Consider the following 15,846-nt stretch of genomic DNA (forward strand, 5'->3'; position numbering starts at 1 on the left):
GGTCAACAGAACTTCTGATTCCCAGCAAGTCTCCCATGCTGGTACTTGCCAAGTCTTAAGCTGCATTGCTGCTGCAATCTGGCGAGAGCAGGCACATTATGCCTAGAATGGCCGATGACAGCAGCTGCCTAATTTCTACCATCTTTTACTATCTCATAGAGAAACTAACACAGTTTTCAGGTTGAAAAAGGTCAACAGAACTTCTGATTCCCAGCCAGTCTCCCATGCTGGTACTTGCCAAGCCTTAAGCTGCATTGCTGCTGCGATCTGACGAGAGCAGGCACACTCAGCTTAGAATGGCCGATGACAGCAGCTGCCCAATTTCTACTTTCTTTCACTATCTCATAGAGAAAATAACACAGTTTTAAGGTCGAAAAAGGTCAACGGAACTCGGGATTCCCAGCCAATCTCCCATGCTGGTACTTGCCAAGCCTTAAGCTGCATTGCTGCTGCGATCTGACAAGAGCAGGCACATTCAGCTTAGAATGGCCGATGACAGCAGCTGCCTAATTTCTACTTTCTTTCACTATCTCAAAGAGAAAATAACACAGTTTTAAGGTCGAAAAAGGTCAACGGAACTTGGGATTCCCAGCCAATCTCCCATGCTGGTACTTGCCAAGCCTTAAGCTGCATTGCTGCTGCGATCTGACGAGAGCAGGCACATTCAGCTTAGAATGGCCGATGACAGCAGCTGCATAATTTCTACCTCCTATTACTATCTCATAGAGAAACTAACACAGTTTTCAGGTTGAGAAAGTTCAACGGAACTTGGGATTCCCAGCCAGTCTCCCATGCTGGTACTTTCCATGCCTTAAGCTGCATTGCTGCTGCGATCTGACGAGTGCAGGCACATTCAGCTTAGAATGGCCGATGACAGCAGCTGCCTAATTTATACCTTCTTTTACTATCTCATTGAGGAACTAACACAGTTTTCAGGTTGAAAAAAGTCAACAGAACTTGGGATTCCAAGCCAGTCTCTCATGCTGGTATTTGCCATGCCTTAAGCTGCATTGCTGCTGCGATCTGACGAGAGCAGGCACATTCAGCTTAGAATGGCCGATGACAGCAGCTGCCTAATTTCTACCTTCTTCTACTATCTCATAGAGAAACAAGTACAGTTTTCAGATTGAAAAAGGTCAACAGAACTTGTGATTCCCAGCCAGTCTCCCATGCTGGTACTTGCCAAGCCTTAAGCTGCATTGCTGCTGCAATCTGGCGAGAGCAGGCACATTCAGCCTAGAATGGCCGCCTAGAATGGCCGATGACAGCAGCTGCCTAATTTCTACCTTCTTTTACTATCTCATAGAGAAACTAATACAGTTTTAGGTTGAGAAAGTTCAACGGAACTTTGGATTCCCAGCAAGTCTCCCATGCTGGTACTTGCCAAGCCTTAAGCTGCATTACTGCTGCGATCTGACGAGAGCAGGCACATTCAGCTTAGAATGGCCGATGACAGCAGCTGCCTAATTTCTACCTTCTTTTACTATCTTAGAGAAACTAACACAGTTTTCAGGTTGAAAAAGGGCAACAGAACTTGGGATTCCCAGCCAGTCTCCCATGCTGGTACTTGCCAAGCCTTAAGCTGCATTGCTGCTGCGATCTGACGAGAGCAGGAACATTCAGCTTAGAATGGCCGATGACCGCAGCTGCCTAATTTCTACCTTCTTTTACTATCTCATAGAGAAACTAACACAGTTTTCAGGTTGAAAAAGGGCAACAGAACTTGGGATTCCCAGCCAGTCTCCCATGCTGGTACTTGCCAAGCCTTAAGCTGCATTGCTGCTGCAATCTGACGAGAGCAGGCACATTTAGATTAGAATGGCCGATGACAGCAGCTGCCTAATTTCTACCTTCTTCTACTATCTCATAGAGAAACAGGAACAGTTTTCAGGTTGAAAAAGGTCAACGGAACTTGGGATTCCCAGCCAGTCTCCCATGCTGGTATTTGCCATGCCTTAAGCTGCATTGCTGCTGCGATCTGACGAGAGCAGGCACATTCAGCTTAGAATGGCTGATAACAGCAGCTGCCTAATTTCTACCTTCTTTTACTATCTCATAGAGAAACTAACACAGTTTTCAGGTTGAAAAAGGTCAACAGAACTTCTGATTCCCAGCAAGTCTCCCATGCTGGTACTTGCCAAGCCTTAAGCTGCATTGCTGCTGCAATCTGGCGAGAGCAGGCACATTATGCCTAGAATGGCCGATGACAGCAGCTGCCTAATTTCTACCTTCTTTTACTATCTCATACAGAAACTAACACAGTTTTCAGGTTGAAAAAGGTCAACAGAACTTCTGATTCCCAGCCAGTTTCCCATGCTGGTACTTGCCAAGCCTTAAGCTGCATTGCTGCTGCGATCTGACGAGAGCAGACACACTCAGCTTAGAATGGCCGATGACAGCAGCTGCCCAATTTCTACTTTCTTTCACTATCTCATAGAGAAAATAACACAGTTTTAAGGTCGAAAAAGGTCAACGGAACTCGGGATTCCCAGCCAATCTCCCATGCTGGTACTTGCCAAGCCTTAAGCTGCATTGCTGCTGCGATCTGACGAGAGCAGGCACATTCAGCTTAGAATGACCGATGGCAGCAGCTGCCTAATTTCTACCTTCTTTTACTATCTCATAGAGAAACTAACACAGTTTTCAGGTTGAAAAAGGTCAACAGAACTTCTGATTCCCAGCAAGTCTCCCATGCTGGTACTTGCCAAGCCTTAAGCTGCATTGCTGCTGCAATCTGGCGAGAGCAGGCACATTATGCCTAGAATGGCCGATGACAGCAGCTGCCTAATTTCTACCATCTTTTACTATCTCATAGAGAAACTAACACAGTTTTAAGGTTGAAAAAGGTCAACAGAACTTCTGATTCCCAGCCAGTCTCCCATGCTGGTACTTGCCAAGCCTTAAGCTGCATTGCTGCTGCGATCTGACGAGAGCAGGCACACTCAGCTTAGAATGGCCGATGACAGCAGCTGCCCAATTTCTACTTTCTTTCACTATCTCATAGAGAAAATAACACAGTTTTAAGGTCGAAAAAGGTCAACGGAACTCGGGATTCCCAGCCAATCTCCCATGCTGGTACTTGCCAAGCCTTAAGCTGCATTGCTGCTGCGATCTGACGAGAGCAGGCACATTCAGCTTAGAATGGCCGATGACAGCAGCTGCCTAATTTCTACTTTCTTTCACTATCTCAAAGAGAAAATAACACAGTTTTAAGGTCGAAAAAGGTCAACGGAACTTGGGATTCCCAGCCAATCTCCCATGCTGGTACTTGCCAAGCCTTAAGCTGCATTGCTGCTGCGATCTGACGAGAGCAGGCACATTCAGCTTAGAATGGCCGATGACAGCAGCTGCCTAATTTCTACCTTTTTTTACTATCTCATACAGAAACTAACACAGTTTTCAGGTTGAAAAAGGTCAACGGAACTTGGGATTCCCAGCCAGTCTCCCATGCTGGTATTTGCCATGCCTTAAGCTGCATTGCTGCTGCGATCTGACGAGAGCAGGCACATTCAGCTTAGAATGGCCGATGACAGCAGCTGCCTAATTTCTACTTTCTTTCACTATCTCATAGAGAAAATAACACAGTTTTCAGGTTGAAAAAGGTCAACGGAACTTGGGATTCCCAGCCAGTCTCCCATGCTGGTATTTGCCATGCCTTAAGCTGCATTGCTGCTGCGATCTGACGAGAGCAGGCACATTCAGCTTAGAATGGCCGATGACAGCAGCTGTATAATTTCTAACTCCTATTACAATCTCATAGAGAAACTAACACAGTTTTCAGGTTGAAAAAGGGCAACAGAACTTGGGATTCCCAGCCAGTCTCCCATGCTGGTACTTGCCAAGCCTTAAGCTGCATTGCTGCTGCAATCTGACGAGAGCAGGCACATTTAGATTAGAATGGCCGATGACAGCAGCTGCCTAATTCTACCTTTTTTAAAAATCTCATAGAGAAACTAACACAGTTTTAGGTTGAGAAAGTTCAACGGAACTTTGGATTCCCAGCAAGTCTCCCGTGCTGGTACTTGCCAAGCCTTAAGCTGCATTGCTGCTGCGATCTGACGAGAGCAGGCACATTCAGCTTAGAATGGCCGATAACAGCAGCTGCCTAATTTCTACCTTCTTCTACTATCTCATAGAGAAACAAGCACAGTTTTCAGGTTGAAAAAGGTCAACAGAACTTGTGATTCCCTGCCAGTCTCCCATGCTGGTACTTGCCAAGCCTTAAGCTGCATTGTTGCTGCAATCTGGCGAGAGCAGGCACATTCAGCCTAGAATGGCCGCCTAAAATGGCCGCCTAGAATGGCCGATGACAGCAGCTGCCTAATTTCTACTTTCTTTCACTATCTCATAGAGAAAATAACACAGTTTTAAGGTCGAAAAAGGTCAACGGAACTTGGGATTCCCAGCCAATCTCCCATGCTGGTAATTGCCAAGCCTTAAGCTGCATTGCTGCTGCGATCTGACGAGAGCAGGCACATTCAGCTTAGAATGGCCGATGACAGCAGCTGCATAATTTCTACCTCCTATTACTATCTCATAGAGAAACTAACACAGTTTTCAGGTTGAGAAAGTTCAACGGAACTTGGGATTCCCAGCCAGTCTCCCATGCTGGTACTTGCCCACCCTTAAGCTGCATTGCTGCTGCAATATGACGAGAGCAGGCACATTTAGATTAGAATGGCCGATGACAGCAGCTGCCTAATTCTACCTTTTTTAAAAATCTCATAGAGAAACTAACACAGTTATAGGTTGAGAAAGTTCAACGGAACTCTGGATTCCCAGCAAGTCTCCCATGCTGGTACTTGCCAAGCCTTAAGCTGCATTGCTGCTGCGATCTGACGAGAGCAGGTACATTCAGCTTAGAATGGCCGATGACAGCAGCTGCCTAATTTCTACCTTCTTTCACTATCTCATAGAGAAAATAACACAGTTTTAAGGTCGAAAAAGGTCAACGGAACTTGGGATTCCCAGCCAATCTCCCATGCTGGTACTTGCCAAGCCTTAAGCTGCATTGCTGCTGCGATCTGACGAGAGCAGGCACATTCAGCTTAGAATGGCCGATGACAGCAGCTGCATAATTTCTACCTCCTATTACTATCTCATAGAGAAACTAACACAGTTTTCAGGTTGAGAAAGTTCAACGGAACTTGGGATTCCCAGCCAGTCTCCCATGCTGGTACTTTCCATGCCTTAAGCTGCATTGCTGCTGCGATCTGACGAGTGCAGGCACATTCAGCTTAGAATGGCCGATGACAGCAGCTGCCTAATTTCTACCTTCTTTTACTATCTCATACAGAAACTAACACAGTTTTCAGTTTGAAAAAGGTCAACGGAACTTGGGATTCCCAGCCAGTCTCCCATGCTGGTACTTGCCAAGCCTTAAGCTGCATTGCTGCTGCAATCTGACAAGAGCAGGCACATTCAGCTTTAAATGGCCGATGACAGCAGCTGCCTAATTTCTACCTTCTTTTACTATCTCATAGAGGAACTAACACAGTTTTCAGGTTGAAAAAAGTCAACAGAACTTGGGATTCCAAGCCAGTCTCTCATGCTGGTATTTGCCATGCCTTAAGCTGCATTGCTGCTGCGATCTGACGAGAGCAGGCACATTCAGCTTAGAATGGCCGATGACAGCAGCTGCCTAATTTCTACCTTCTTCTACTATCTCATAGAGAAACAAGCACAGTTTTCAAAATGAAAAAGGTCAACAGAACTTGTGATTCCCAGCCAGTCTCCCATGCTGGTACTTGCCAAGCCTTAAGCTGCATTGCTGCTGCAATCTGGCGAGAGCAGGCACATTCAGCCTAGAATGGCCGCCTAGAATGGCCGATGACAGCAGCTGCCTAATTTCTACCTTCTTTTACTATCTCATAGAGAAACTAACACAGTTTTCAGGTTGAAAAAGGGCAACAGAACTTGGGATTCCCAGCCAGTCTCCCATGCTGGTACTTGCCAAGCCTTAAGCTGCATTGCTGCTGCAATCTGACGAGAGCAGGCACATTCAGCTTAGAATGGCCGATGACAGCAGCTGCCTAATTTCTACCTTCTTCTACTATCTCATAGAGAAACAGGAACAGTTTTCAGGTTGAAAAAGGTCAACGGAACTTGGGATTCCCAGCCAGTCTCCCATGCTGGTATTTGCCATGCCTTAAGCTGCATTGCTGCTGCGATCTGACGAGAGCAGGCACATTCAGCTTAGAATGGCCGATAACAGCAGCTGCCTAATTTCTACCTTCTTTTAAAATCTCATAGAGAAACTAACACAGTTTTCAGGTTGAAAAAAAGTCAATGAAACTTGGGATTCCCAGCCAGTCTCCCAATCTGGAACTTGCCAAGTCTTAAGCTGCATTGCTGCTGCGATCTGACGAGAGCAGGCACATTCAGCTTAGAATGGCCGATGGCAGCAGCTGCCTAATTTCTACCTTCTTTTACTATCTCATAGAGAAACTAACACAGTTTTCAGGTTGAAAAAGGTCAACAGAACTTCTGATTCCCAGCAAGTCTCCCATGCTGGTACTTGCCAAGCCTTAAGCTGCATTGCTGCTGCAATCTGGCGAGAGCAGGCACATTATGCCTAGAATGGCCGATGACAGCAGCTGCCTAATTTCTACCATCTTTTACTATCTCATAGAGAAACTAACACAGTTTTCAGGTTGAAAAAGGTCAACAGAACTTCTGATTCCCAGCCAGTCTCCCATGCTGGTACTTGCCAAGCCTTAAGCTGCATTGCTGCTGCGATCTGACGAGAGCAGGCACACTCAGCTTAGAATGGCCGATGACAGCAGCTGCCCAATTTCTACTTTCTTTCACTATCTCATAGAGAAAATAACACAGTTTTAAGGTCGAAAAAGGTCAACGGAACTCGGGATTCCCAGCCAATCTCCCATGCTGGTACTTGCCAAGCCTTAAGCTGCATTGCTGCTGCGATCTGACGAGAGCAGGCACATTCAGCTTAGAATGGCCGATGACAGCAGCTGCCTAATTTCTACTTTCTTTCACTATCTCAAAGAGAAAATAACACAGTTTTAAGGTCGAAAAAGGTCAACGGAACTTGGGATTCCCAGCCAATCTCCCATGCTGGTACTTGCCAAGCCTTAAGCTGCATTGCTGCTGCGATCTGACGAGAGCAGGCACATTCAGCTTAGAATGGCCGATGACAGCAGCTGCATAATTTCTACCTCCTATTACTATCTCATAGAGAAACTAACACAGTTTTCAGGTTGAGAAAGTTCAACGGAACTTGGGATTCCCAGCCAGTCTCCCATGCTGGTACTTTCCATGCCTTAAGCTGCATTGCTGCTGCGATCTGACGAGTGCAGGCACATTCAGCTTAGAATGGCCGATGACAGCAGCTGCCTAATTTCTACCTTCTTCTACTATCTCATAGAGAAACAAGTACAGTTTTCAGATTGAAAAAGGTCAACAGAACTTGTGATTCCCAGCCAGTCTCCCATGCTGGTACTTGCCAAGCCTTAAGCTGCATTGCTGCTGCGATCTGACGAGAGCAGGAACATTCAGCTTAGAATGGCCGATGACCGCAGCTGCCTAATTTCTACCTTCTTTTACTATCTCATAGAGAAACTAACACAGTTTTCAGGTTGAAAAAGGGCAACAGAACTTGGGATTCCCAGCCAGTCTCCCATGCTGGTACTTGCCAAGCCTTAAGCTGCATTGCTGCTGCAATCTGACGAGAGCAGGCACATTTAGATTAGAATGGCCGATGACAGCAGCTGCCTAATTTCTACCTTCTTCTACTATCTCATAGAGAAACAGGAACAGTTTTCAGGTTGAAAAAGGTCAACGGAACTTGGGATTCCCAGCCAGTCTCCCATGCTGGTATTTGCCATGCCTTAAGCTGCATTGCTGCTGCGATCTGACGAGAGCAGGCACATTCAGCTTAGAATGGCTGATAACAGCAGCTGCCTAATTTCTACCTTCTTTTAAAATCTCATAGAGAAACTAACACAGTTTATAGGTTGAAAAAAAGTCAATGAAACTTGGGATTCCCAGCCAGTCTCCCAATCTGGAACTTGCCAAGTCTTAAGCTGCATTGCTGCTGCGATCTGACGAGAGCAGGCACATTCAGCTTAGAATGGCCGATGGCAGCAGCTGCCTAATTTCTACCTTCTACTATCTCATAGAGAAACAAGAACAGTTTTCAGGTTGAAAAAGGTCAACAGAACTTGTGATTCCCAGCCAGTCTCCCATGCTGGTACTTGCCAAGCCTTAAGCTGCATTGCTGCTGCAATCTGACGAGAGCAGGCACATTCAGCTTAGAATTGCCGATGACAGCAGCTGCCTAATTTCTACCTTCTTCTACTATCTCATAGAGAAACAAGAACAGTTTTCAGGTTGAAAAAAAGTCAATGAAACTTGGGATTCCCAGCCAGTCTCCCAAGCTGAAACTTGTCAAGTCTTAAGCTGCATTGCTGCTGCGATCTGACGAGAGAAGGTACATTCAGCTTAGAATTGCCGATGACAGCAGCTGCCTAATTTCTACCTTCTTTTACTATCTCATACAGAAACTAACACAGTTTTCAGGTTGAAAAAGGTCAACGGAACTTGGGATTCCCAGCCAGTCTCCCATGCTTGTACTTGCCAAGCCTTAATATCTGCATGGCTGCTGCGATCTGACGAGAGCAGGCACATTCAGCTTAGAATGGCCGATGACAGCAGCTGTATAATTTCTACCTCCTATTACAATCTCATAGAGAAACTAACAGTTTTCAGGTTGAAAAAGGGCAACAGAACTTGGGATTCCCAGCCAGTCTCCCATGCTGGTACTTGCCAAGCCTTAAGCTGCATTGCTGCTGCAATCTGACGAGAGCAGGCACATTTAGATTAGAATGGCCGATGACAGCAGCTGCCTAATTCTACCTTTTTTAAAAATCTCATAGAGAAACTAACACAGTTTTAGGTTGAGAAAGTTCAACGGAACTTTGGATTCCCAGCAAGTCTCCCATGCTGGTACTTGCCAAGCCTTAAGCTGCATTGCTGCTGCGATCTGACGAGAGCAGGCACACTCAGCTTAGAATGGCCGATGACAGCAGCTACCCAATTTCTACTTTCTTTCACTATCTCAGAGAGAAAATAACACAGTTTTAAGGTCGAAAAAGGTCAACGGAACTTGGGATTCCCAGCAAGTCTCCCATGCTGGTACTTGCCAAGCCTTAAGCTGCACTGATCTGACGAGAGCAGACACACTCAGCTTAGAATGGCCGATGACAGCAGCTGCCTAATTTCTACCTTCTTTTACTATCTCATACAGAAACTAACACAGTTTTCAGGTTGAAAAAGGGCAACGGAACTTGGGATTCCCAGCCAGTCTCCCATGCTGGTATTTGCCATGCCTTAAGCTGCATTGCTGCTGCGATCTGACGAGAGCAGGCACATTCAGCTTAGAATGGCCGATGACAGCAGCTGCCTAATTTCTACCTTCTTTTACTATCTCATACAGAAACTAACACAGTTTTCAGGTTGAAAAAGGTTTATACACTAGGTAGTAGTCCAAAGGCTCTGGATTTCCATTTAAATGTGGGAGTTTTTTATGCCAAGCTCAGGTACGCCTTGAGTGATTATAGGGGAGAAGTGCATCCCTTTTGTGTTTTAATTATTCCTCCTGATATACTCCTGTCAAGGATTGGTGGATTTATTGGTAGAAGAGTGGGTAGACTCATGGTATATGATAAAAAAAACTACCAAGAATATGTCCTGTATTGCAACTCAGATTTAAGTAGTGCATAGGGTACACTTTACACCAAAACAATTAAATCATTTTTGGAAAAAGCATGAAAGGAAGATGCAACTTGACCGATGTTGATCTGGTACATAAGCTGTGGAGATATCAAAAACTTCATTGTTTATGGTCTGAAGTAGTTGACAACATTTGGATGTAGTATTTCATTCAAACCATTGCATATAATGGTCTACAGATGTATGAGGCACCTCCGGGTTTCTGAAAATTGCACCAAATGATGAATGGGAAAGCCTAAAGGAAAAGAATTGTGGAATTGCACAATTTAGTTCATCCTTTGGTGCAGTGTGTTTCAGGTGTGCTTTCAAATACAGAATAATTAGCTTCCAAAGACATGACATCATCATATGGGCAGTCCCAAACTGTTTAAAGGCAATCCTTCAATTATCTCTCATTATTCTAGCATTGGACAAATATAAATAAATTTTGGTAATCCTTGGTAAACCGAAACAGGAAAGGTTTATTTTAATTTTAGTTTCATTTCCTAAGAAAGCACGATTTCTATATATCTATATATTGCATCACTAAGCTTTCTGGCGTTTTGCACGTCCACTATTCAAAGCATTTGCTCCCAAGCCTGATGAGAGGAATAATCAAAAACACCCAAGGGATGGACTTAAGAACACCAGACTTACAGATGACCACTAGTTACAAACGGACCTCTGGTAATTGGTAATTTACTGTACTTTAGCCATGGGGTACAATAAACAGCTATAACAGTTATCACAGGTTGAGACTTACAAATTCAACTTAAGAACAAACCTAAAGAACCTATTTTGTACGTAATATACATTGTATAATATATATATATGTATGCCTGTATATTCTCTCTAGTTAGTTGCTCAGGCTACTTTAGTCTGACACTGCTAAATTTCAAACCTCATCTGTTTAAATGGTTTGTGCCATGTTCCTACAGAAAACAGTGAGGGATTTTGAATTACAGCTTTTATCCCTACAGACTAGGATACTTTCTACTTATCTAGAAATGTAGACAAAATAGATTGCAGACTTTTAAAAAAACAAATAGAAAGCCAAATCTTTACTATGCATATTAATAAATATTCTTTATTTTTCAGTTCTGCACATTGCACTTATACATAATTGCATCTGAAACATTCAGCAACTGGAAGTCAGATTAATTAAACTGTCTATTCTTGTTCATTGCTTTTTTTTTGGAAAATAATTACCCTTACAATATTATTTCTTAAGCTAAACCATGTAAGCATGAGGTTTAAAGAAAAACATAGATAACCGAATAGAAACCAATGACAAGATTAAGGTTGTGAACTTGTTTAAGAAAAAGATTATCTAAATGTATTTCTGATCCTTGAACTTACTAGAAATTAAAAGTTTGCGGGGGGAGAGGGGTGGGTAGAATCTAGTAAAAATTTAACTGCAGATCAAAAAAAACTAGAACAAAAACATAGAAAAAGTCTGGGAGTCATTTTAATAGTTTTAACAAAAGACAGTAGTATTATTTTGTTTAAAATGCCCCAGCTGTTGCCAACCAGCTACTACAAAGGGCATTCCTATGATCATGCAGAAGACAGTATTTGTAAAATTTTTCCTTCAGATACTGTCTGAATTGCTGCCGCTTGCTGTAAAAGGACTGGTTGTTTTCCAAAAAGGCCTGGATTTCATCCTGAGAAAGCCCATCTTCCTCCTCCGATGTGCATTCCGATTCATCCTGCAGACCAAAATGAAACAGAATGGAACATTATAGCAATTATAGGTAAACCAATACTTGGCATGAAGGGTATCTTTCTGGGAAATATTCTACTAAATCCGCTGATTGACACCTCACCTCAGATTATACTTGAGTCAAGAAAAACAAACCGTGTACTCACCCTCCAACGCCCCCCTGGCAAGTCCTCTTCTATACAGTGATGCTCTGGCATCGGCTCAGTGTCCATGCGCTGTCTGTCACAGGGATTGTGACGTCAGCCGCTAGCTGACATTCTACTATGAGCGCCGGCATCGGTACACAATATCATGTCAGTGGCGGACTGAGCGCGGACACGGAGGCCGGAGAATCGCCGTAGGACCTGTCAGGGAGGCATCGGAGGGCAAGTACACTGTTTTTTGTACACTGCATTATATTGGGGCAGGGGCTACAGGCTATACACTAGGGGGCAGGCAGGTTATACACTACTGGGGTCTTGCTGGCTATATACTGGGGATGCTGTGACCAATGCATTTCCCACCCTCGGCTTATACTCAAGTGAGTAGGTTTTTCCATTTTTTTTGGTGTTAAAATTAGGAGTTTCGGCTTATACTTTAATATTATATATATATTATTTTTTCTATAAATCTAAAACACTAACCAGGAGTTCTTTTAGGCTTTTGGGTTCTTTTGCTACTTGAGAACTGTGTAAGGTATGTGAAGATTCTGATATCCCTCTTCTATGTTTGGTACATGGCTGTCTGGCACTTTCCAAAGCAGAGCAACATTTTTCAACCTTGGCATTATTGGACTGATCAATCTGCTGATTGCTAGACGTTTCTCGAGAACAGATTCCTTGTTTTAAAGTCTAGAAGAAAAACAAAAACATCAAAAGGGCTGTATAGTATGCAAGTACAGTTATTCATTTGAAAATGTGTTTATTAATAATCAGTTAATATATAATATGCTCTTTAAATATTAATCTTCTTTAATGGCTCTTCCTTAACTTATCAGGAAAGGTTGTGTTTGCCTTAAGTGAGAATTCATACATTTGAATCGGTTCTTGAAAGGATTACAAATTTGAAAATAACTTTTTATGCTATTTCATTTTCTCTAGGTTTATTAACTTTTTAATTAGTAGTAACACTAGAGGTTTATTAAACAAAGTGCAAAACCCGATAAATGAATTATCAACTTTAGTCTGACATTTTATGTACATAAATGTGCTTTTTCACTTTTATAGAACCTGGAAGCCTTGTTATCTGCAGGACAAATGTTACTTCCTAATGGTAACATTTATTCTGTGCAGGAACTGGAAAGTGAAAAAATTTTTTAAATGCAGTCAAGTTGACAGATAGATGCAGTTGCACTATTTTCTAGTGGGTTTGCTGTATCAGTTATTGTCCGTGTCTTTTGGACTGCCATGCAAGCCATATAAAGAAAATTTGTAGATTTGATATGTCTTTTTTTCCAAATATTTTTATTAGAACCAAGGCATTACATTTTTTTATCAAACATTTTGATATACAGTATGTTTATATACAATACACATTGGTTCTATGTTTTCCATAATAATAACTTCAAAAGCATCCCAAACCCTAGGATGGCAACCACAACTTCCTAACTAAAAACAATAAAAATTCGGCTTGGTAGGGTACCTGTATTACTTTTACAATGGTACATGTACACATATAGTATAAGATGTTCCTTTATTTTCTCATTCTCTTCATCCTAGACTATGCATATATATAAATCATTCTTTGTTACGGTCTAGATACTTAGATTCCAAAAAGACATATTGTGGCGAGGCCTTGTAATAATTTGTTTGAAGCCAAAGCTTCCAGTTTTTGTAGAATTTTTTCTGATTTCCTTCCATAAAGGCTACTGATCTTTCCAATATACAATTGTTATTAACCCTATTGATAGTTCTCCAAAGGACGGTATTTTATCTGTTTTCCATAACGTTGCTATAAGAGATAATGCAGTAATGGTTATATGAAATATTACTACCCTTTCGTCTGGGGATAAATCTGTAAGTCCTACCCCTAGTAATACCATGGCAGGATTAAGGGATACTTTCTATTTCAGAATATTTTCGAGCATTTTTTCAATTTGTTGCCAGAAATTGGTTAGAACTGGGCATGCCCAAAATACGTGTAGTATTGTACCTGGGGACTTCATACACCTCCAGCATTTGTCTGATGCTGTTGGATATATTTTGGATAGTTTGCTGGGAGTATAATACCACCTTTTTCGTCGTGCTTCTAGATGCATTGTTGTTAGATAATGTTGTGGGCAGTCTAAAAATGAATTCCCAATTCTCAGGTGTTAGAGTGAGATTCAAATCTCTTTCCCAATGCTTTACACATTGCATTTGTTCCTCTACATGTATACTATCTAATGTATGATATACCAACGAAACACCTTTAGCATGCTTATTGAGGTGAAAGAATTTTGTTTCAAAAATAGTTTTATTGTCCCAACTAGACTTTGAAACTCTTGATAAAAAATGTCTAATCTGTAGATATTTGTAAAAATCGTTTTTATGAACTTGATATTTCAAGCAAATGTCAGAAAAGGCCATTAAGTGATCTTTTTCCCCAAATATTATCAATTTTGTGAATGCCTTTTTGAATCCATTCATTTACATCCAAGTCGTTAACCAGACAGGCTAATATGTCACATGGCATGTCTGTCACTTTTAACGAAAACATTTTTTGATCTGTAAAGTATTTTTTCCATACAGTATATCCTGCCTTTGTTGTGGATAATTTTGGGATATTGTCGTGACCCTCTATTGCTAATGCCCATAATCTAGTGGTCATTGAAGTTTTTATGTCCGCCTCATTCTCAATCTGCACCCAGTGTTTCATTGTTTTTTCCAAACACCAATATCTTGTTTGCTCTAAAATTGCTGCTTCGTAATATCTGTTTATGTTAGGTAAACCCAGGCCCCCCTTAGAGTGAGGTCTGTACAATATATTGGCTGCTACTCTCGATTTGGCATTTAGCCAAATGTATTTATTTAGAATATTTTGGAGTTTAGAAAGGAATTTTTTAGAGACGGGTATAGGGACGTTTCTAAAGATATACGTAATTTTTGGGAGAACCATCATCTTTATAGTGGCTATTCTGCCAATCCATGATATCCAATGTCTAGAGTAATCTTTTACCTCAGCTTCAATCTGAGATATAAGGGGAGAATAGTTGAGAGAAGAGGTTTTTACTTGGGAAAGCTAATTTGATTCCCAGGTACGGGATTTGGTCTACTGTCCATACATAAGGATATATGTCCTGAAGTTTTTGTTAACACTGGAATATTCATTCCCAATATTAGAGACTTCGTTGCATTCAACTTATAGTAAGAAACTCTGCTAAACTGATTAATTAATAAAGAGACTGCTGCTAAGGATTTTACAGGTTGTGTAAGAGCTATAATAACATCGTCTGCAAACAATCCAATTTTGTGACATACTTTTCCCACTTTAATGCCTGAAATCGCTTTTGAAGCTCTAATGGCTTCTGCCAGTGGTTCCATTACCATTGTAAAGATTAGCGGTGAAAGGGGGCATCCTTGTCGGGTCCCATTAGTAATTAGAAAGGGTTGGGAAGAGTATCCTGACATGGAGACATAAGCTGATGGATTGGTATATAGCGCCATAATGCCTAATACTGCTTTTTGTGAAAAGCCAAATTTTTCTAATACTAACTTTAAGAACCCCCAATGCACCCTGTCAAATGCCTTCTCCGCATCTAGCGATAAGAGCAAAGAAGGCGTCCGACTTTTTTCAAATATTTCAATTAGATTAATAAATCTTCTAGTGCCATCTGAGGAGACTCTCCCCCTGACGAAGCCCACCTGATCTCTGTCTATGAGCTCCGGCAGAAGGAGAACCAGCCTGTCTGCCATTATTTTGGCATATAGCTTTAGATCAGTATTAAGTAATGAAATTGGGCGAAAATTGGCCGGTTTATCTGGTATCTTGCCCGGTTTTGGGAGGGTAATTATGGAGGCAGCTAGCATTTCTTTGGGAATGTGTCCCGTATCTTGGATACTTTTAAACAGTGTCTCTAGATGTGGAACTAACATAGAGGTATGGGTCTTATAATATTTGTTAGTTAGCCCGTCTGGTCCGGGGGCCTTATTTAGTTTTAGAGATTTAATAGCATTTTTAATTTCTTCTACGTTAATAGGCACTGCCAATTTGTCAGTTTGTACTGTTGTGAGTGCGGGAGGGTTGCACTATAGATTCATCTGATCTCAGATTATACAGATTTGAATAGTACTTGGCCATTTCTTCTGCTATTTTTGTCGGATCAAATACTTTTTCACCTTTTGCGTTAAAAATAAAAGGGATTCTATTTTGCGCCTCTCTCTTTAGTTGGTTAGCTAATAGTCTATTAGCATGGTTCCCTAGCGCATACTGTC

General features: G+C 42.0%; 1 protein-coding gene and 9 pseudogenes across 4 annotated transcripts in view; all 10 read right to left on the minus strand.

Moving 5' to 3' along the window:
• Positions 1–567: 567 nt before the first annotated feature.
• LOC140120116 (5S ribosomal RNA) lies at positions 568–686 on the minus strand (annotated as a pseudogene).
• An 836-nt stretch (positions 687–1,522) lies between these two features.
• Positions 1,523–1,641, minus strand: LOC140120120 (5S ribosomal RNA; annotated as a pseudogene).
• Positions 1,642–2,467: 826 nt separating this feature from the next.
• Positions 2,468–2,586, minus strand: LOC140120283 (5S ribosomal RNA; annotated as a pseudogene).
• A 448-nt stretch (positions 2,587–3,034) lies between these two features.
• On the minus strand, positions 3,035–3,153 carry LOC140120143 (5S ribosomal RNA; annotated as a pseudogene).
• Positions 3,154–3,223: 70 nt separating this feature from the next.
• On the minus strand, positions 3,224–3,342 carry LOC140120117 (5S ribosomal RNA; annotated as a pseudogene).
• Positions 3,343–4,946: 1,604 nt separating this feature from the next.
• Positions 4,947–5,065, minus strand: LOC140120118 (5S ribosomal RNA; annotated as a pseudogene).
• Positions 5,066–6,850: 1,785 nt separating this feature from the next.
• On the minus strand, positions 6,851–6,969 carry LOC140120154 (5S ribosomal RNA; annotated as a pseudogene).
• A 70-nt stretch (positions 6,970–7,039) lies between these two features.
• LOC140120119 (5S ribosomal RNA) lies at positions 7,040–7,158 on the minus strand (annotated as a pseudogene).
• A 259-nt stretch (positions 7,159–7,417) lies between these two features.
• Positions 7,418–7,536, minus strand: LOC140120121 (5S ribosomal RNA; annotated as a pseudogene).
• Positions 7,537–10,792: 3,256 nt separating this feature from the next.
• Positions 10,793–15,846, minus strand: part of GGNBP2 (gametogenetin binding protein 2) — a 91,549-nt gene continuing 86,495 nt past the window's right edge. For all 4 annotated transcript variants that reach the window (XM_072137249.1, XM_072137250.1, XM_072137248.1 and 1 more), the window contains 2 exons: positions 12,079–12,285; positions 10,793–11,441 (listed from right to left, as the gene is read on the minus strand). In XM_072137249.1, the coding sequence (XP_071993350.1) occupies positions 11,238–11,441; positions 12,079–12,285 (411 nt within the window). In that variant the 3' untranslated portion in view covers positions 10,793–11,237. The remainder of the gene's footprint in view (positions 11,442–12,078; positions 12,286–15,846) is intronic.

The sequence above is a fragment of the Engystomops pustulosus genome, chromosome 2, assembly GCF_040894005.1.
Source record: "Engystomops pustulosus chromosome 2, aEngPut4.maternal, whole genome shotgun sequence".
Taxonomy (NCBI): Eukaryota; Metazoa; Chordata; class Amphibia; order Anura; family Leptodactylidae; genus Engystomops; species Engystomops pustulosus.